The sequence below is a fragment of the Gopherus evgoodei genome, unplaced genomic scaffold, assembly GCF_007399415.2.
Source record: "Gopherus evgoodei ecotype Sinaloan lineage unplaced genomic scaffold, rGopEvg1_v1.p scaffold_31_arrow_ctg1, whole genome shotgun sequence".
Classification (NCBI taxonomy): Eukaryota; Metazoa; Chordata; order Testudines; family Testudinidae; genus Gopherus; species Gopherus evgoodei.
Window position 1 is genome coordinate 4,317,402 of NW_022059983.1, and position 22,318 is coordinate 4,339,719.

The window sequence follows — 22,318 nt, forward strand, 5'->3', positions numbered from 1 at the left end:
CAAAACCGATCCCAGAGGTACTCCACTTGTAACCTCCTTCCAGCCTGACAGTTCACCTTTCAGTATGACCCGTTGTAGTCTCTCCTTTAACCAGTTCCTTATCCACCTTTCCATTTTCATATTGACCCCCATCTTTTCCAATTTAACTACTAATTCCCCATGTGGAACCGTATCAATGCCTTCCTGAAATCGAGGTAAATTAGAGCCACTGAATTTCCTTTGCCTAAAAAATCTGTTACCTTCTCAAAGAAGGAGATCAGGTTGGTTTGGCACGATCTAGCTTTTGTAAAACCATGTTGTATTTTGTTCCAATTGCCACTGACCTCAATGTCCTTAACTACTTTCTCCTTCAAAATTTTTTCCAAGACCTTACATCAAACTAACAGGCCTATAGTTATCAAAATAGAGATATCAAACTACCAGGCCTATAGTTACTCAAATCACTTTTTTTTCCCCTTTCTTAAAAATAGGAACTATGTTAGCAATTCTCCAGTCGTACAATACAACCCCTGAGTTTACTGATTCATTAAAAATTCTTGTTAATGGGCTTGCAATTTCATGTGCCAGTTCCTTTAATATTCTTGGATGAAGATTATCTGGGCCCTCCAATTTTGTCCCATTAAGCTGTTTTGAGTTTGGCTTCTACCTCGGATGTGGTAATATCTACCTCCATATCCTCATTCCTATTTGTCATCCTACCATTATCCCTAAGCTCCTCATTAGCCTCATTAAAGACTGAGGCAAATTATTTGTTTAGATATTGGGCCATGCTTAGATTATCCTTAAACTCCACTCCATCCTCAGTGTTTAGCGGTCCCACTTCTTCTTTCTTGGTTTTCTTCGTATTTATATGGCTATAGAACCTTTTACTATTGGTTTTAATTCCCTTTGCAAGGTCCAACTCTACATGGCTTTTGGCCTTTCTCACTTTATCCCTACATGTTCTGACCTCAATAAGGTAACTTTCCTTGCTAATCCCTCCCATCTTCCACTCCTTGTAGGCTTTCTGCTTTTTCTTAATCACCTCTCTGAGATGCTTGCTCATCCAGCTTGGTCTACAACTCCTGTCTATGATTTTTTCTCCTTTCTTGGGATGCAGGCTTCCAATAGTTTCTGCAACTTTGACTTGAAATAATTCCAGACCTCCTCCGCCTTTAGATCCACAAGTTCTTCAGTCCAATCCACTTCCCTAACTAATTTCCTTAATTCTTTAAAGTTAGCCCTTTTGAAATCAAAAACCCTAGTCACAGATCTATTCTTGTTTATCCTTCCATCTAGTTTGAACTGAATTAGCTCATGATCACTCGAATCAAGGTTGTCCCCTAGAACCATTTCTTCTATGAGGACCTCACTACTCACCAAAACCAAATCTAAAATGGCATCCCCTATTGTTGGGTCTTCAACTACTTGGTGAAGGAATCCATCAGCTATCACATCCAGAAAAATCTGAGCCCTATTATTGTTACTAGCACTTGTCCTCCAGTCTATATCCGGGAAGTTAAAGTCTCCCATGATCACACAAATCCCATTAATGTTTACTTCATTAAAAACGTTAAAGAGGTCTCTATCCATATCCAAATCAGATCCCGGCGGTCTGTAGCACACCCCAAGCACTATCTCAGGGGAGGCTCTAGTAGCTTTCTTTCCCAATGTGATTATTGCCCAGACAGACTCTGTCTTACCCATTCCATCACTTCTTATTTCTTTACAGTTAACCTCATCATTGCTATACAATGCTACTCCACCACCTTTGCCTTTATTTCTGTATTTCCTAAACAGCACAGACCCTTCAATACCTGTAATCCAGTCATGACTACTATTTCAGCATGTTTCTGTTATCCCTATAATATCCGGTTTCACTTCCTGCACCAGTAGCTCTAGTTCCTCCATTTTGTTACCTAGGCGCTTCGCATTAGTGTACAAACATCTTAATTTTTGCCATTTGGCTTCACTGACATTCTTTACCCGGTTAGGCACAGACATTCTACCACCAGTATCACCTATTAGACTGGTATCTACACTACCCTTCCTCCTTATGTCTATTCTTCTGCCCACGGCTGTATCCTCTCTTACTTTGTTTTCTTCCCTCTCAATGTTAAATTCCGGCATGGAGATTACCTGGACATCTCCCAACCATCTCCCCAAAATTCCTAGTTTAAAGCTCTCTTAATCAGTTGTGCCAGCCTCCATCCTAGAAGTCTATTTCCCTCCTTACCTAGGTGAAGTCAATCCTGAGAGAACAGTCCTCTGTCCATGAATGCTTCTCAGTGGCCATACATCCCAAAGCCCTCCTTATAGCACCAATGCCGGAGCTATCTGTTGATCGCCATAATCTTGTCACACCTTAGTTGCCCTTCTCTAGGAACAGGTAGAATCTCACTGAAGATCACCTGAGCCTCAATTTCCTTAAGCGTCTTCCCCAGTCTGGCATAGTCTCTCTTGATACGTTCCAGTGAGAATCTAGCTGTATCATTCGTTCCCACATGAAGGACAATCAGCGGATTCTTTCCCGCTCCCGTTAGGATCCTCTTCAGCCTCAGGTCCACGTCCCGTATCTTAGCACCCGGCAGACAGCACACCCTTCTGTTCTCCCGATCAGCTCTAGTTACAGGCCTGTCTATTCTTCTCAGTAAGGAGTCCCCAATCACGTAGACCTGCCTTTTCCTGGTGATGGTGCGATTCTCCGGTCTATCCCCGTTCCCTCTGGCTGCAAGTCCTCTCGATTTCTATTGTCCCTTGCAATCCTCTGCAACCCATCCCGTATCCTCCTGGAGCTCATATTTGGTGTTGTCTCCATTGACTCTTCCCCCCTTCCTATAGGACTAACTACTCTTCTCTTCTTCCTTGTCCTCTCACCTTAGCGACCAGCTGCTGTGCCCCTTCTTCATTTTCCAACTCTGCAAACCTGTTCCTGAGCTCTATTTCTCCTTCACTGGCCCGTCTCTTCCTCTGCCTGGTTCTCTTAGTCACATGCTTCCCTTGTCCACTTTCCTCACCCAGCAGTCTCCCCTCAGAGTTCTTTGGTCCTGCTTCCATCTGCAAGTCTGAGCTTTTCCCTTCAGCCTCCTCATGTCTTTGCTCCATCATCTGCTCGGACCCCCTTCTAAACTCAACCAGAGTTTCCACCTGCCTCTCAGATCCTTGGATCCTTTCTTCCATCAGCTCTATCAGGCGGCGCTTCATGTAGACGAAACTCTTTTCACGTACCCCCTCCAAGATCATGTACATGCCACAGCTTCCACATCCAGTCATCCTCATTGCGTCTTTCACTGCTGCCTCTGTATTGGTCATAGCCTCCCCACCTAAAACCTGTTAGTCCAGGAAACACAAACCAAAACAAACCCCCAACAGGCACCAGAACACTAGCAGACCACCACCCATTCTCTTCACTAGCCTGTCAGTTCCTCTGCCTTGGTCTCTAAGTCTCCCCTGCAAACTCCTCCTGTAAACTCCTGCTGAAACTCTCCTGTTTACAGCTCTGTTTGCTGACTCCTGTGCTGCTGCAGCTGCCTATGCCGCTGCCTGGCTGGCTGGCCACCTTTATAGGACCCCTAATCAAATATTATTGGTCGAAGATTAATCATCATGATACAGGAGTGTAAATACATCACTGATGTGGGGAAGTGGTACTGCAGCCTGAACAATTCCAAGTACCTGTCAGAAAATCCCCCCTTTATAGACCGTGCTTGTGTATGACAAAGGGGCGATGAAAATTCCTTTCTCGTGATTGATCGGCCTGTGGAATTCCTTTCATGGCATGTGCATTGACATAACTGATACATTAAAGCCACGTCAACAAGTCATTTCATCAGTCACAGACAACGCCTGCAATAACAACCGTAACAAAAATGGCAATTGTTGTGTATTTGGTTGTCGTGGTTTTTGTTCCTATGGCAACTGAGTTAGATTATTAGGGGATAGCCAGCCAGTTCTATCTGGCTGGCCAGGTCAGTGCAGTGTCTGTAAATAAATGGTTGCTTTGTAAGCTTCCTGCTCTCTATTCTCACATGATCCTTCCTCAACTTTCGGCCCCCAAAGATACTACAGCAATATCCTGGACCAAGCTTATCACGTTAAGTTTATCATCTTTGCAGTCTGTTGTATGAAATGCAGTTGTTCATATATCTACGTGGGCCAGAGATTGTCTATATGTGCAGGAGGTGGGGTAATTACAGTGGCTGAGAACAGTGGGGATGTCAGTCAGGTTGTAACGTGTCCAGAGAAGCACCGCCACCTGCAAATGGACAGGATCGCTGGTCCCAGGATTCCCCAATGCTTAGGAAAGGGCTGCAAGGACTGGGCCTGCTGAGGCCCATGCAAGTCAGTGCTTATTCTGAGCAAAAGCTGTTAGGAATTTGTGTCCCCAGAGAAACCCGTGGGTGGGGTTTGAAGGGCTGATCCCAGCCAGAGCTCAGCTCCTGTTGGAGTTGGGGGGATCTCTGGTGAGTTTATTAGCATGTGGGTAGGTGCTTTTTGTTATATCCTTGGGGGCAACAGATTTAGGAAGAAACCCCTGGAGACACCGAGAGCTGTAAACCTTGAAACAGCCATTTTATTGCTACACCAGAACTAACCAACCGCCAGCCCAAACAGGCTGGGCTATCCCCTAATAATCTAACTCAGTTGCCATAGCAACACAAGATTCTATTACCACAACAACCAAATACACAACATATTCCTTCCCCCTTAATAAGAATGTCTCCAAAATAAAACACACACTAGACTAGAGAAGGAGGGTAGACTGCCTTCATTCCCGGCTAAACCCCAGGGATTATTTTGCCCCATAACATAGGTTCGCCCTAGCTAAAGATCCAGCCAACGAGGGGCCTTCTGTCTCTAGGTGGATTACAGCGGACTTCTGGTGTTGTTGCACCCGAAAGTGTCTTGGGCATGGGCCTGACATAACATTTCTTCCCAGATCTGGACCTTAGCGTCCAAAATATGGGTGTTAGCATGAAACCTCCAAACTTAATTACCAGCTTGGATCTGATAATGCTGCCACCAGCCAGGAATTATACAGTGCCTAGCTCACTGTGGTCTCCCCAAAACCTTCGCTGGGGGATCCCCACACTCAGATGCCTTGAGTCTTACAACAAAGGGAAATAACCCCCTCCCCTTGTTTCCTTGTTACTTCCTCCCAGGCTCCCCTCCTTGGACGACCCTAGGAGATTCCCTGCTTCCAGTCCTGGAAACACAAGTACCAAGAGGTCTAATCTCTCTTCTCCCTCACCCAGAGGGTATGCAAAGTCAGGCTGAGCAAATTTAACACAAAGAGATTTTCCTCCTGACTTCTTCCTCCCACCAATTCCCTGGTGAGCTGCAGACTCAATTCCCTGGAGTCCCCACTAAAGAAAAACTCCAACAGGTCTTAAAAAGAAAGCTTTATATAAAAAGAAAGGAAAGGACATAAAAATGGTCTCTATATCCAGTTGACAGTATACAGGGTCAATTGCTTAAAAGAAAAAACATGAATAAACAGCCTTATCAGTCTTGAGGCAGTTTAAGCTGGTTTTTGCTGAGCAGATTGCAGAAGTGCAGGGTTTGCTAATCACCAATCAAATGCTAACACGACCGAAGCCTCTGTGTGTGTATAAAAGATTCTTGGTTTTTGTATGGAGTAGAGCTTTTTGTACCAAGGTACAGAACTCTCCTTTCTTCTGCAGAATAAAGCAACCTTTCCTTATCCTGTCTGGCTGTCATTGGCTCTCAGCTAGGCGGACCCGACATTTCAGTAACACATACAAGCTCTTGCCTTCTCTTCAATAGCACTGTCCAACCCAGGCCACCAAAAATAGCTTCGTGCAATTTCCTTCATGCGCACTATTCCACAGTGCCTGGAATGGAGCTGTTCTAACATCTGCAATCTCAGTGGTGGTGGGATAATGACACGTCTCCCTCACAACAAACAACTAGATTGGACTGATAATTCCGTCCTCCTGGACATGTAGGTAACAAGGTCAGGTGAGACCAGAGAGGTTCACCGAGATGTTCCATGCATCACCAGGTCCATAACTTGGGACAATATTGGGTCAACTCGAGTTGCCTTCGTTATCTGAATAGCGGTGATAGGTGTATTCTCTACTTGTTCAAAGTAAAAGATTTCCTTCTGGGCAATATCTCGACAGTTGACTGACAACAGCAGCCTTGAGAGACCATCCGCATTGCCGTGCAGAGTGGATTTCCGATATTTGATGTCATATGTGTATGCGGAAAGCAACAATGCCCACCGTTGCATATGACTAGCAGCTAATAGGGGAATGCCTGTGTGGGGTCCAAAAATTGAAGTCAGGGGTCGATGGTTCTGTCCGAACAGGTACTGATGAAAATTCTGAATTCCGAAAACGATTCCCAATGCCTCATGTTCGATTTGGGTGTAGTTAGTTTCTGCTTTGCTTAGAGTGCGTGTAGCAAAAGCAATAGGTCTCTCTTCTCCCGAAGGTATAATGTGTGACATGACTGCTCCCACTTCATAAGGGGATGCATCGCAGGCCAACTGTAGGGGTAAGGATGGATCAAAGTGCATCAGAACTTCAGAATTTAGCAATGCATCATTAGCTTTGTTAAATGCAACATCACACGCTTCAGTCCACTTCCAGGCCTTGTTCTGCCCAAGGAGTTCGTGAAGTGGTTTTAGCAGTGTGGCTAACTGTGAGATGAACTTTCCATAATAGTTCAAAAGTCCTAGAAACGAGTAAAGCTGGCTAACATTTCGATGAGGGGAGCCTCCACAATAGCCTTAACTTTGGCAGGGGTCTTACGAAGACCTGTAGCATCAATGATGTGTCCCAAATATTCAACAGAGTGCTAGAAGAATTCACACTTGTCTTTGCAGACTCGCAGTCCATACTCTTCCAGTCTTTGTAGGGTGATCCTCCTCATTCCTTCCAGTGACTAGGATATCATCCAGATAGCACTAGACTCCTGGCAAGCCACACAAGATCTGATTCATAGCCCTCTGGAACAGGCCGGGAGCAGATGTTATTCCGAAGGGTAGGCAACAATATCGATAAAGCCCCTTATGCGTCACAATAGTCAATAGCTCTTGGGACTTTTCATCAATGTGCATCTGTAAATATGCTTAACTCAGATCAATCTTACTGAACTTTTGTCCCCCAGCCAGGCTTGCAAAGAGGTCATGGATGCGGAGTAGCGGGTATTGCTGTGCACATAACACTGGGTTGACAGTGGCCTTAAAATCACCACAAATCTGGAGAGAGCCATCTTTCTTCACTATTGGAACAATAGGAGTTGTCCATGGGCTATGGGTAACTGGTATTAGGACTCCATTTGTGACCAGGTGCTCCAGGTCCGCTTCGACTTTCGGCCTGATGGCATATGGCACAGTTCTGGCTTTCAGATATTTTGGCTGACGGTCAGGTTTAATGTTCAATGTCACAGTGATTCCCTTCATATGTCCCAGATCCTCTCCAAAAACAGCAGCATGTTTCCTTAGTATAGTGATAAGACCGGTTTCTTCTTTAGTCACTTGGTGCACTTCTGCCCAATTCAGCTGGATCTTCCTAAGCCAAGACCTACCCATCAAGGCTGGGTAATTACCTCTCACCACAAACAGTGGCAATTTAGCAGCCTGTCCATTGAGCTCCACCTAAACATCAGTAGTGCCCAACATGGGCACAGCTTCTCCCGGATATGTCTTCAGCACTGTTTTTGTTGCTTTAAGCGGAAGATGCTGTAGCTTTTCTTTATACACCGTCTCTGAGACCAGCGAAACAGCTGCACCTTTGTCCAGTTCCATGCGTATAGGTTTGCCATCCAACAATGGGGTTACCCAGAATTCATGTGAGCCCACTGTCAAAGCCAGTGGCTCTTTTTCTTGTGAGGAGGTATCTCCTTGGTCATCCTGAGTCTGCTCTAGGATATGCAGATTTCCCTTTTTGGTTGGCCAGACCACAGGCCTCCTTTTCTTTTGTTTACAGGCACACTCAATGTGTCCCTTTTTGCCACAGTGTCGACACACCAGGTCCTTACACTAGCATTCTGATGCATGGTGACCCGGCTTACCACAGGGGTAACATTCCTGACTCCCCACAGTTTTGTGGGTAGATTCTTGTGACACCTCATGCACCCTAGGGGATGCACCGATGGATTGTGCCTCCTTTGTAGCCAGTTCCATGTAGACAGCAATATCAATGGCCTTCTGTAAGGTAAGTGGAGCCTCTGTCAATAGGCGCTTCCATATAGCTTCACTGGGCAGGCCACACACTAACCTGTCACGTAGGGCATCATTCAACATCTCCTTAAATTCACAGTGTTCCACAAGCCTTTTCAAAGTTGCTACAAATTGTACAACTGTTTCGTCTTCTTTCTGGGCTCTTTTGTGGAACCTGTATCTTTCAGCAATTACCAGTGGTTTTGGGGAAAAATGGGACCCCAGGATTTCCACAATGTCACTGTAAGATTTGGTCTCTAGCTTAACAGGGTGTAGTAAGCTGCGTAGCAGGGAGTAGGTCTTAGCCCTTACAACCCTTACAAATATTGGCACCTTCTTCTCCTCTGTAATGTCATTTGCAATAACAAAAAGCTCAAAACGCTCAGTATACACAGGCCATTGCACTATAGTCTCCTCAAAAGGTTCTAGTGGCCCTGTAAGTGTAGCCATGGTTTTAGTTTCAGTTTGCACAGTCAGAGCAAACAAGCCAGTTATCACCCCCTTCCAGCAGCAAACGAGGGTTGTTTGTTTTTGTACCTTATCTTCTACTTCCTTCTGTTGCTGGGGCAGCACAGAGATCCCACCCTCATGGCTCGTTGTTATATGATCCTTGGGGACAACAGGTTTAGGAAGAAATCCCTGGAAACACAGAGAACTGTAAACCTTGGAGCAGCATTTATTGCTACACACAGAACTAACCAACCGCCAGCCCAAACAGGCTGGGCTATCCCCTAATAATCTAACTCAGTTGCCATAGCAACACAAGAGTCTATCACCATGACAACCAAATAAAACACTTTTATTGTTTTTAATATGGTTTATCTGTATTGCATTTAGCTTAAGAATAAATGTGCCTGCTTAGAAAGAGCTGCCTGGTAACATAACTGTGGCAATTACACTGTTTACCATCTCTGAAGAGGAAGCAAACAGGCCTGCTTAGGCAGTCTGTCCTATGGGTGTGGGACGAGCTTTGCAGCTGATCTGAGACTTGCTGCCTTCACTTTCGATATTAATCAGATCAAGGTCTCTGCTCAGTATATAAGGAGGAGCCGTGTGTGTGTGTGTCTGTGTATCTGTGTGTCGAGATCACAACTGAAGACTGGCCCATCTGTTCTACTTCAATAAAGCTGAGAAGAACGGAAGTGTTTTGGGAATAACGGTGAGAGATTCTTTTCTGGTCGCGGCTTGTTAAACCATAGGTGCAACCAGGAGGGGAGGAGGGTGCAATGGTGGGGCGACTTGCCTTCCACAGTTTAGTTGGGGGCACTGGGGCGCAAGGAGCAGGTCAGGGGCTAATTAGGCAGTGTTGTGTTTCTGGGAGTGGGGCAGCATCTCAGTAGGGGGCGCTGTGCTCCAAGGAGAGGTTGGTGGTCTCATAGGAGGTGCAATGCCCCAGGGAAGGTGGCTGGATGCTCAGCTGGGAGCACTCAGGGCCGGTGCTTCCATTTAGGCGGCCTAGGCAATCGCCTAGGGTGTCAGGATTATTGGTGGGCGGCGTTTTGCCGGAGGAGGCGGCAGGCGGCTCCGGTGGAGCTGCCGCAGTCGTGCCTGCGGACGGTCGGCTGCTCGCGTGGCTCCGGTGGACCTCCCGCAGGCACGACTGCGGCAGCTCCACCGGAGCCGCGGGAGCAGCGGGCGGGGTGGTGAAATTGCCGTGTGCCTAGGGCGCTAAAACCCCTAGTGCCGGTCCTGGGAGCACTGGACTGCAGGTAGCTGGCTGGCATGTTGTGCTGCAGGAGTCGGGTGGTGGGCATCAGTTACAGGCATCATGTTGCATGGAGTGGGGTGAGGGCTCAGTAGGGGGGCTGTTCTGCAAGAAGTTGAGGGGACGGGGCAGGGCCAGTGCAAGGAAGTTTTGCACCCTAGGCGAAACATCCACCTTGTGCCCCCTTCCCCCCCCCCATGGCAGCTAACCACCCCCCCACTCCCTCACCAGAGGAGCCTCCCCTGCAGCAGCTAACCCCACCCACCATGGCAGCTAACCCAACCCGCCACCTGGGGATCCTGCGGCCCCCACAGCAGCTACCCACCCTCTGCAGCTAACCCTGCCCAGGGAGCCCCCCCGCGGAAGCTAACTCCATCCGGGGAGCCCTCCCCAGCTCACCTCCGCTCCACCTCCTCTGCCACGCATGCCGGTGCCGCTCCAATTCTCCTCCCCTCCCAGGCTTGCGGCAGGGGGGCCTTCAATCACTCAGTGTCTTCGGCAGCACTGAAGGACCCGTCGCCGAAATGCTGCCAAAGACCCTGAGTGACTGAAGGGCCCCCTGCTGCTGAAGTGCCACCAAAGACCCAGACTGCCGCTGGGTGAGGAAAGGGATTCTTGGTCAGGGCTTGCTGGTCCCGAGGTCTGGGGCAAATTGTCCCACTTGCCCCCCACCCAGGTGGCCCTGGGGGCAAGGAGCTCAGTATGGGTGTGGTGCTGCAGGGAGGCAGGACTCAGCAGAAGTTTGGGACGGTCAGGAGGGGGTGCTGTGCTCCAGGGAGGTGGGCAGGGATAGATTAAGCAGCCAAAACCTTCCTTAACACAGAGAAAAGGTGCCCAGTGACACCTTGGGCCCTTCCAGAATGTCAAGTTCAGCAAAACTCAAATGTCTGAAGACCATGAAATGTAGAGTTAAGGGGGCAGAGCTAAGGTGATGTGGGCCTTTGCCCTAACTCTGTTTCTGAAGTTGGAGTTCTGCTGAACTCACTGCTCTGGAAGGGCAGGAGCTCTCACTGGGCAACCTGAACTCTGCTTCAGTGAAGTTTTTGCTATTTAACTTCCTAGTGTTTTAAATTGAAAGAGAAATGGTTGTCGGTGAGAGTTCGTGGCCATTTACACAGCTGTCGTCCCTGCCTAGGTTTGCAGTTGCCATGCTACTGTGCCTAGGTAATTATCAAAACACTGAAGTGTTCCATGGTGCTTTACATCAGGACATCTCAAACAGCTTTACATCAGTATCCCCATTATACAGGTGGGAAACTGAGGCACAGGGAGGAGAAGTGACTTGCCCAAGGTCACTCAACAGACCAGTGGCAGAGCTAGGGATAGTCCCAGTCCAGGGGTCTCTCCACTAGGCCACGTGGTTGCCATGTGATTCCTCAGGGCTTCTCCCTTCTTCTGTACATTGCGTTACAGTGTGGTGGGGGTAAGGTGAAGATTTTGTCACGGTTAATTTTAGGAAGTCAGGGACAGGTCGCAGGCAATAACCAAAAATAATGTGGGGAGGGGCTGATGGGCGGTGACTGAAGCTCGAGCCCCATGGTGCGGGGGGAAGAGAGCCTGAGCCCCGCTGTGGGGGGCAGGGGGGTGGGTCTAGCACCTGCACTGTGGTTGCTGACAGCTCCAGGGCCCGCGGTGCCTCAGGGCCCTAAGGCACCAGCTGCAGCAGCTCAGAGCTCCGGGGCACAAGCCTGCTGACATCTCCCCCCCACACACACACACACCCCAGGGCTGAAGCGGAAAATGTCCCAGAGATCTCAGAAAGTCCTGGAATCCATGATCTCTGTGACAGAATTTTATCCTTTAGGGTTAATGGTCGTGCTGTGAAACGTTCCCAGTGTGTAGCTGTTAACAGGGCCGGGGAGAGAAATCTCAGCTGTGGTGGCTACAACTATCATTAAAGGCTGCCATGCTGCAGGGATGGGACAGGGGCTCATGCAGGGAGGGGTTATTTAGGTTCAGCAGAGAGCCCCACGCTGCATGGATATGAACCGGGGGTGGGGACTCAGGAGGCAGCGCTGTATTACTGGGAGGCTCAGTAGGGGGCACCACGCTGCAGTGAGGGTGGCAGGGGACTCAGCAATGGGTGCCATGCTTCAAGGAAGGGGGGGGGACTCATCAGGGGGTGCTGTGCTGCAGGGAGCAGGTTGGGGGGATTCAGGAAGGGGCAGGGAGCTCGACGGGCAGTGTGGTGCTGCAAGGGGTGGGGTGGGATTTATACTGAAGGTGCTTTCCCCTCACAGTCTGTGCTGGCCCCAATGTCCCAGTATGGCGCTAGGGGTCACCGTGCTCAGTAGGGGGCACTGTCCCCCTGCCATCAGCGCTGGCCCCAATGACACAATCCGGCATGTCCAAGGTGACAAAAGGCCAACTTAGCCTGTCACACAAACTGCAAAAGTCATCAAAGTGGGAGACCAACAGACGGGACGGAGGGAGGGAAAAGAGCTGCGCTCAGGCTATGGGCTCGGCCGGGCTCCGGTGAAGTCCCAGGCTGGCACGAGAATGAGCTGAGAGAGTCTGGAAATGGGAGGAACCTTCCACAGTTCAAATCCCCAGAGCGCCTTTGAGTGATTAATGTCAACGGGACTAGACTCATCCCCCCACCTGGATATTGTGTATCTGGGGGTCACTAAATAGGAGCATTGGGATGGGAGGACTGAAAGAAACAAGCCTCACCAGCAAGGCTGCCACCCTCACTGTCTCCTGGGACCCCAGGGTCCATCGGGACACCACTGGGCCTTGTTCTCCTCATCCTCAGAGACGTGCTGACCAGAGCAGGTCAGAGAGGGAGCCACGTGACACCACCAGCTCCAGCTGAATCTGCTAAACACCACCTGGGATGTGAGATGGATTCTTGAGGACACCCCAGTCCGTCTTAGGGCATTGTGCTTCTCCACCTTATTTCTACCCCTTTTCTCTCTGCCTTTTGCCTCTGTCTGCTAAGGATTCAGCTTCACTGGCCAAGACAATTCTACCCTTTGCACGTGGGCTGTGAGCCTGTGACCAATAATGCAGCTAAAAGCGAGGCCTTAAACATCCAGGTGCCAGCATGAGTTTGCCAGGTGCAGGAGAGGCTGGTCAGACCACGGGCTGGGCCTGTGTTTCTCCAGCCTCATGGCTGGAAGTGAGAGTCAGCCCCAGGGACAGAAGCTGCATTTTCTCCCTTTGCTGTTCTTTCCTCTCCCCTTTTGTGTGTGTTTGTCTGGATTTGCCTTAAACCCGGCGGGGTCAGACTGTGACAGCATCAACAGCAGCAGCCGCTCCAGCTCGTCTAAACTAACTTTCCCTCTTTCCTCCCAAAGGACAATTCATACCATCTCTGACGCCATCCTACAGACTGGGCAACCAGGGGGTTCTCCATAAATGACTCTCTACAGGCACAGGGAATGACTGAGGGAGATTGTGAAAATGAAAGTCTCACTTAATGCTTTTGTCTCTTGGGGCCATAGGGTTCACCATTATTTGCAGGGCTAGTTGCATTAGGAGGAGAAATCAAAGACAAGTCAGGTCTGGTCTTGGTGTGATCTTGTTTATTTGCACAGAGCGCACACACAGTTGTAGTTTCTGAACACAGCAGAAAGAGTCACAGGCAGTTTCCTCGCTCCAAAATCCCCATGCCTGCCCTCCAGTGGGCTCTGTGCCCAAGAAACTCTGTCCCTCTGCTTCCTCTAAGAGATGGTCTACACTGCAGAATTAGGTCGACCTAATTACATCGCTCAGGGCTGTGAAAAATTTCACATCCTGTGTGATATGCTTAAGCCAACAGAAGCTCCATTGCAGACACTGGTAGAACTAATGAGACTGAGGCCCAGTGGGGGTTCTCCTCTCATGCACACAGGAAGGGAGAAAAATGCCCCTGCCTTTGTCCAAGCCCTTGATAGTCACCCAGTCCCCTCTCCCGCACACTCTGGCTCTCCTGGAAGCTCTAGGAGGAGACTCCTGCTCTAGATTCAAGGTGGGATGAAGGGCTAGAGCTTGTGTAGAGAACAGAAGGCTTGAGGGGTCTGGGGTTCTTCTTCCCTTCCCTGTGGACTCGCTGAGATCTGCAAGGTGGGAGAAGCCCCAGCAGGCTGATTGGGAGCCATTACCCATCCCAAGCACTTTGTGGGAAACTACTTCTTTCTGTAAGGAAATTCTTTGGCTTCCTGTTGGGAAAATACTAATCCTTTCCTCACGTGTCACACGTTGTGTGGGCCCTTCCATCCCCAGAAAAACAGAGGGGGTATCTCTCCTGGCATTCCTAAGGGGGCAGAGTTAAGGTTATGTGCTTGAGCTGAGTGAAAAGTATCACCCTAACTCCACCTTTCCCATTTCCTGCCCAAACTCCCACTGGACCTTCACATGTGAGCTGTCTAAACTAACTGTACATGGAATATCTCATTGTCTCTTTGCAGGCAGGCTGAGCAGTGCACTGGAGCTGCCATGGCTGGGTCAGATGATAACGAGCTTCCCAAGATACCTGAAGAGGATATGGAAGCACTGAAGGCAGCTGTTGGGAAAGGAAATCTCAATGAAGCAGCTGCTAATGCGAAAGAGGCTCTGGAGATGGCTGATAAAATCACTGTCAACATCGCTGTCACGGGGAAGACAGGCTCTGGAAAATCGTCCTTTGTCAATGCCATCCGGGGCCTGGAGGATACAGATAAAGGTGCTTCTGAGACGGGGGTGAATGAAACGACAATGGAGCCCACTGCTTACCCACATCCTACATACCCAAATGTAACCATCTGGGATCTGCCAGGGATCGGGGCCCCAAAGTTTGAACCAGACACGTACCTCAAACAGGTGCAGTTCAGCCGCTACGACTTTTTTATCATCATCTCCTGCACCCGCTTCACATCCGACGACATTCAACTCACCCAGGAGATCCAGAGACTGGGGAAGAAGTTTTACTTTGTGCGCTCCAAGGTGGATCAGGATTTGACAAATGAAAACCGATACTATGACGCGGAGGGAAAACTGAAGCAGAGCAATGCTTCTGTGAAAAGGCCACATCAGTACAGTGAGAGTGCGATCCTCGAGGGCATCAGAGAGAACTGCATCCAATGGCTGAAAACAGGAGGGGGGCGCTCCCCACGGGTTTTTCTTGTATCTAGATTGGACTTAGGCAAGTACGATTTTCCCAAATTGCAGGAAACGCTAGTGGATGAGCTCCCCAGTCACAAGAGACTCGCTCTTCTACGATCTCTGTCCAATACTTCTAAAGAAATCTTGGAGAAGAAAAAACAACAGCTGCAAACACAGATATGGTTTAAAAGTGTGGTATCATGCGCAGTTGCTGCTATTCCTCTCCCGGGTCTCTCCATTGCTTGTGATGCTACCATACTGGTGACGTCCCTGAAAGAGTACTGCAGGGACTTCGGTCTCAGTGAAAATGCTCTTGCTAAACTTGCTAGGCAGGCTAACAAGCCTATTGAAGAACTGAAGGCCGTTATAAAATCCCCTCTGTGTGAGGAAATAACAAAAGATCTTGTAATTAAAATACTAACCAAGTGCGCAGCTGGGGCAGTGCAATATGCTACATTGTTTTTAAAATTTATACCCGTGGCAGGTGCTGTGGTAGGTTCTGTGGCAGCTGCAGCAGTTTCTCTCCCTACCACATACTTAATGTTGAAGAGTTTCCTGGATGATGTTGCTGCTGATGCTGTACGAGTTCTGGAGGTGGTTATGGACGAAGCCATTTCAAACTTGGAGAAAAAGGACAAAAACACCCGCACCCCTTGAAAGGAAGAAACATCAGCACGTGGCTGGAGCTCGGAGCTCAAAGTCTCATAAAATTGCTGCCTTTCTGCATCAGGTGGGAAACTTCACCAGAACTGAGCTCTGAGCCCCATTTCCACTGAGGTCTCCCACCCACCATGACATATTGAATTTAATTCAGCCATAAAATGGACAGGGGGGATTCTGACTGACCCTGTTCTTTTCTTTGTCTTCATTTCCCCAGCAAAAGAGGCCAAGTTGTGATAAAGCTCCACAGGGTCCCGAGTGCCTCACACTCTCTGCAGGGACCTCAGGGAATGGTTATTTCAGGCCCCAGCAGAGAGCAGGGCCATGGCAGAGCCCATCAAACTCTTCTCCGGGAAATGACAGGGAGCGACACCAACGATGACTTGTTCTAGCCACAGATTTTCCATTTCTTGGTTCCCGTTGCCCTGAAATTGCAGCCTGGGCTTGGGCATGTGAGTAAATTCACTCAGACACAATCGTAAAAACCCTAAATCCTGACCTGGCTTGGGTGACGACTCCCTGGTGCCAATTCCTCCCTCGTCACCGCAGGACCCCAGGCCAACAAAACAGGTTTTTGAGCACAGACGCTTTCACACTTTCCCCCAGGCTGCCCCTGTCTGGGGAGGAGCGGCCTGTAACCTCCCACAAAGCCCCCTGACTGACCTCCTGCAAACACCTCCTTCAGCCTCACCCCCGCCATGGACCCTCCGGATCCCTCGACAATGGCCCGCAGCTTGAGCTCTGGGAGCGCTGCTCATTGCATTATCCCAACCATCTCCCTGCTCCCTTGTATTCCCCCGTCTGCCTGGAGCACCTGCCTGCTTGGTCTAGTCTTAGATTCAAGTATCAAAGGGGTAGCCATGTTAGTCTGGATCTGTAAAAAGCAACATAGAATCCTGTGGCACCTCGTAGACTAACAGACGTATTGGAGCATGAGCTTTCATGGGCGAATATCCACTTTGTCAGACGCAAGAACGCTCACCTGATGAAGTGGATATTCACCCACGAAAACTCATGCTCCGATACGTCTGTTAGTCTATAAGGTGCCACAGGACTCTCTGTTGCTATTTAGTCTTAGACTGTCGCTCTCAGGGGCAGGGGCGGGGCCTATCCTTTTGTTCTGTGTCTGTACAGCACCTAGCGCAACAGGGCCGTCTCCCAACAGATGTTACTCTGAGACAATAATAGATTAAGAAATGCTTAGACTGATCCTTGTAATTCTGCCTCTATGCTCATAGGTTTAACCAGCCCATTATGCACAGGTAGATTTGTCCAGGGAAGCACCTGTGTCTGGCTGTGCTATTAATCCTGTGAGTGGCCCTGGATTTAAATGGAGAAGGGTCAAGATGTGTCTGGCTGATAAACCCATATGGGCTGCTTGATAATTACCTGTCTGAGTGTGGCTGTAACTTGTGCTCTGGGCTGTGCCCCCATTCACGGCTGGTGAGTTTGTGCGGAGAGAGGCTCTAGTGTTTGATGCTGAGTTTATGTACATCTATTGCTCCTTGATTTGCCATTCTCAGTGGGAGCCTTTTCTGTAGTTTATTATAAGAGCCGATGATTGAACAATTCATTTGAGCAATTGGAGACTTCGATACATTGCAGCTGGTCTGGCCATATGTATAGCCAGTGCCTCAGCCTCTGCTTTCCCTCAATAACCCATTGATTTGTAGCTTTTATTTTTCATAATGATTAGAGGTCTGGTTCTGCAATACTTTCACACCTCCAGAATGGGCCTCTCTTGTCTTGTAGAAATGATTTAATATTTCAATTATAATAAATTTGCATTTAATCTGGACTAAGAGCCCGTGTCTCTGAATTTCACCATTGCTTAAAGGCATTGCTCTGACTAGACAGGAGCTCTTCCCTCGAGTATCACTAATTGGGGAGTGTAATAAGGAGGGGAGGAATGCAGCCATAGGGTGTTTGTGAGGAAAAGAAACAAAACCCTGAAGCAGCAGCATCGCCAGCAAGAAGGATGGGGTCTTTACCTTAGGGGATTCTCTACAGTTCCTTAATTGTGACTTGAGCCCCCACCCAGTAACCTGGGAACCCGTATCCGCTCTGGGCACCTTTGCTGGGCAAATCTGCGCCCACTCACCAGCACAGTCAAGAGAGGGTTAAAGAGAAGAACTCTGCTGGCGGAGGGAAGAGGAAGGATGGTGTGAGCTGGGACAGACATTTACAGTTCAACACCTTCCCCCAGCTACTGTCTCAGGGCACATCTGTCACAGCCCAGACCAATTGGCCCCTGAGTGGCTGATTCAGTTTGTTTTGCCTCCCAGCCCCTCGCTCACAGTTTGTGGCTGCAGGAGAATCAGGGTCCTTGGGGCTCGACCCCCCTGTCCTGCTAGGATGATGTCAGAAGTGGGATTAAACCTGTGCGGGGACACGTCCATTGGACCTTAAACCTAAAGCCGCCACCACTTTGCGGTTCTGGGGCTGTTACAATTATTTCAGCAGCTGGAACAGGGAGCCTGCACCAGAGTCTTTAGGTGAATGTAGACCCTGAGCCCAGTCACTGTTCAGGCTTTGCCCAGCTGGTTCCCACCAGGGAACTCTCCACAGTATCAGCCCAACAACGAAACTTAACCACATTTAACCCCAATGTCCCCAAGCCACCCACAGTTGATATGTAAATGAGCTACGGCCTCACTCAGTCCCTCTGCCCTTCAGCAGTTGCCAGCAGAGAGCTCCCTCCGGTACCTGCCCTCTCTGATGGACTTCAGGCCCCAGGGCTCACACTCCTCTCTCCAGGGTCTGCCCCTACCTGGGTTCCCCCTCCCTTGTATCGTCTTTTCCTGGCCCCGACCCAGCCGGGGTCACCAATTATCAGTAAGTTGCCCTGTCACCCCCAGCTGGGGACTCGCTGCTAGCTCACAGGCCAGGCTGAGCTTGGTTTGCCTTAAAGGGCCGGCCAGCCAGTGACACCTCCCAGAACAAACCCACTGCACACACAGCGCAAAGCGAGGATGAGAGGCACCAAATCACACGTGACAAATGTCAGTCACCTCATATAACACCCGACTGGAAAGTGCTCGGATACCCCGGGGACAAGGTCAGGATCAGACCTTGAAGAGAATCCAGGCTGGTCTGGGAATCACAGAAACCTTCCTGAGTCTCAGGGGAAGACACAGAGCGTATTTCCCATGGAGCAGCAGTGACTGGTGGGAATATGTCCCTACTCTTCCTCCAGGTTTCCTGCTGTTCAGACACCCCCAACCTCCTCTCCCCTAAAGCCAGCAGGAACAAGGCTCTGGCCCTACCACCCTCACAAGCTCCCCAAGGACAGGAGATGTGAATGAGGACAAGGGGCTTCAGGGGTTTGTCCCTTATGGGGTCTTGGCCCACCTAGGAACTGTTCATGGAGAAGCCTCAGTCTGGCATGTCCAAGGTGACAAAGGTCCAGCTCAATCTGTCATACAAACGGTTTGCAAAAGTCAGCAAAGCAGGAGATGAATAGACGGGCAGATGGGCTGCAGGAGGGGAAAGACCTGGGCTCAGGCTATGGGCTCGGCCGGGCTCCAGGTGATGTCCCAGGTTGGCACAACATTGAGCTGAGAGAGTCCAGAAATGGGAGGAACCTTCCACAGTTCAAATCCCCAGAGCGCCTTTGAGTGATTAACGTCAGTGGGACTAGACCCATCCCCTCCCCCCAATATTGTGTATCTGGTGGTCACTAAATAGGAGCATTGGGATGGGGGGACTGAGAGAAACAAGCCTCACCAGCAAGGCTGCCACCCCCACTGTCTCCTGGGACCCCAGAGTCCACCGTGACACCACTGGGTCTCGTTCTCCTCATCCTCAGAGACGTGCTGGTCAGAGAGGGAGCCATGTGACACCACCAGCTCCAGCTGAATCTGCTAAACACCACTTGGGATAAGAGAGAGATTCCTGCTGACACCCCTCTCCCCAGGGCCGGTGCAACCATTTAGGTGACCAAGGCAGTCGCCTAGGGTGCTGGGATTTGGGAGGTGCCATTTTCTTTGGCAGCGACTGCAATGGCCGGATCTTTGGCCACCTCGGTCGCCACCGGCATTTAGGCGGAGGGAGTTGGGGCAGGGAAGCATGGGGAGGGCCACCTGCAGCAAGTAAGGGGGGGAAGAGCGGCACGCAGGGGAAATCCCAACCCCAGTTTACCCCTACCGCACCTCCTCCCCAAACATGACGTGGCTGCTTCACTTCTTCCGCCTCCCAGGCTTGCGGTGCCAATCAGCTTAGACACCGCAAGTCTGGGAGATGGGAGAAGTGAGGCAGCGATGGGGTGTTCGGGGTGCTCATGCACGGAGCAGGGATGAGCTAGGGCGGGGGGGCCCTCAGGGCGGAGGGGGGGACCTGCCACGGGGGGGGCGCCTCAGGGCGGAGAGGGGGAGCGAAACATCCTTGCACCGGCCCTTCCCCGCCCTCCTGGTTACTTTCCTTCTCCATATAATTTCTCCTTTTGCCAGCAGTGACTGAAGGTCCCTAAAAATGGGGGGGGCCACTAGTGCCCAAATCATGCCCCCTCCATGCTGCCCCTATCCCCAAACCCCTGCCCCTTGCACTGCCCCATCCCCCCAAGATCCCACCCTCACCCCTTCTCCTTGAGCCCCTGCCCTCGCTCTGCCTCTTCCCCTGAGGCCCTACTCCTGCGCCGCCTCTTCTCCCTCAACACTCTGCCCCCACTCGCTGCTCTCTGCCTCCTCCCATCATCGCTCACCCTTATAGCCATTAAAAAGTGGGAAGGCAAAATCCTCCCATTTTTAAAAGTGTTGGGGCCAGGGCTCGTTGGTACCCTTGTTCTGGTGCCCCTGCCTCTCGCTTTCATGCTTTTGCTGTCCATTTGCCTCTGTCTGCTAAGACAATTCTACCCTTTGCACATGAGCTGTGAGTCTGTGACCAATAAGGCAGCTAAAAACGAGGCCCTGAGCAGCCAGATGAGTCGGGAGAGGAGGCCCCCTGAAAAATACTGAGTGGGGTTGATGCTGCCACACAGGAGGTGCCGGCCATTGAGACCATAGCAGAGGATGGGGCGGCACTGTCCCGCTCGAGGAGTCCCCCCCGAAGAGTCCCCTCAGCCCCAAACCCCAGTCAAGAAGTGCCGCACCATGAATCTGCCTCTGTCTCCACTCCCGTCACTATCCCTGCCCTGATCACACTCTTGCCCCTTCGCCTTCGCCTGCCTGAGCCCCAGTCCCTGCTCCTGCCCCTGATCCCACTCTCGGCCCCACTCCTGCCCCCATTGCATCAACCGACCCTCTCCCCTCCACTTCCCATGCTGCTGCCACCCCTGAGATTGTCTCGTTTCCACTGCGCATGGACAACCCTCAGAGGGCGGTTTTCGTGTCTCTCCTCGACACTGTGGGGGCTGAACTATTCCCTACGCCAAACTCTCCTGTGTTGGGGATGGGGACAGCCCTGTGTTTGCCAGTCTCCAGATGGGCCGCGAGGTCTTCTCAGGGGCCCAGCCGGAGAACGGCAGCGGGCTTGTTACCGCACCTCCCGCTGCACAGAGGGACGAGCTGCGCCCCTTCTTGGAGGACACCCATGGCTCAAAGGGCAAGGTGCAGCTCGCCTTCCAGTTCTGGGGGACTTCCATCACAGCTTCTGGGCCATGAAGGCCCTTCTGGAGGAGAGACGAGGGACCAGGAGGCAGGACATCGCGGCCTACCAGCAGGCCTGCAAATTCTGCTACTCCTTGCTGGCCTGTGAGGATCCACCCCAGCCCTCTATGAAACTTATCATCTTTGCTACATTAAACACCTGGGGCTGTAGGGTGGGTCTCCGCAGGTGCCAGGTGCTCTCCTTCCTTCAGGGGGGTACTCTGTGCTCCTTCTGCAGGAGAGCCACACGGCTCCAGCTGTCAAGGCTAGTTGGCGGCTGGAGTGGGGGGATGGAGTTTTTTTCAGCCACCTCAGCGCCCATTAGGCTGGAGTGGCCACCATGTTCTCCCCCGAGCTACGGCCCGAGGTGCTGGGGGTTGCCGAGGTCATGCTGGGCCATCTGCTGCATGTCCTGGCCTTTGCGGAGGGGCTGGTGTTGAATCTAGTCAATGTCTATGCCCTGAACACAGATCCAGAACGAGTGTGTTTTATCAGTAGGTGTTGGCCTTCCTCGGCACTCTGGATCTGCACAAGTGCCTGGTCCTGGGTGGGGATTTCAACACCCCCCTTGAAGACCGGGACCACTCAGGAGTCAAGAGTTGCTATGCTAATGCGGGCATCCTCAGGGAGATCATGGACCATCACTCCCTGGTGGACATCTGGCACGACCACCACCCAGATGATGATAGCACCTTTACCTGTGTCCGGGTGGAGGACAATCGGTCACACCACTCCCGGTTGGACCACATTTATTAACCATGCTTCCATCTGTCACGGGCTGACAACTCCAGCATTTGGCCGGGCCCGTTCTCGGATCATCATCTGGTGACCGTGACGGCCTCGCTCAGTTCAAAGAGGTCAGGACCGGCCTACTGGCATTTTAATTATAGAATCATAGAATATCAGGGTTGGAAGAGACCTCAGGAAGTATCTAGTCCAACCCCCTTCTCAAAGCAGGATCAACTCCAACTGAACCATCCCAGCCAGGGCTTTGTCAAGCCGGGCCTTAAAAACCTCTAAGGAAGGAGATTCCAGCACCTCCCTAGGTAACCCATTCCAGTGCTTCACCACCCTCCTAGGGAAATAGTGTTTCCTAATATCCAACCTAGACCTGGGGATAGCTACCCACAGTGCACT

General features: G+C 50.7%; 1 protein-coding gene and 1 long non-coding RNA gene across 4 annotated transcripts; both read left to right on the plus strand.

The window, feature by feature from the left end:
* The first annotated feature begins 7,852 nt into the window (after positions 1-7,852).
* Positions 7,853-18,916, plus strand: LOC115640631. Its single transcript, XR_003997907.1, has 3 exons — positions 7,853-8,165; positions 8,462-8,464; positions 18,906-18,916. It is a non-coding gene; the product is annotated as an uncharacterized LOC115640631 (long non-coding RNA).
* On the plus strand, positions 9,221-16,091 carry LOC115640628 (interferon-inducible GTPase 5-like). Of its 3 annotated transcripts, none has more exons than XM_030543528.1 (2): positions 9,221-9,329; positions 14,267-16,091. In XM_030543528.1, the coding sequence occupies exon 2, from the start codon at positions 14,295-14,297 to the stop codon at positions 15,594-15,596; it is 1,302 nt and encodes a 433-aa protein (XP_030399388.1). In that variant the 5' UTR covers positions 9,221-9,329; positions 14,267-14,294; the 3' UTR covers positions 15,597-16,091. The 3 variants fall into 3 exon arrangements, with proteins under 3 accessions (XP_030399388.1, XP_030399387.1, XP_030399389.1); XM_030543527.1 differs by lacking the exon at positions 9,221-9,329 and adding an exon at positions 13,160-13,282; XM_030543529.1 differs by lacking the exon at positions 9,221-9,329 and adding an exon at positions 13,302-13,827.
* Positions 18,917-22,318: the final 3,402 nt, after the last annotated feature.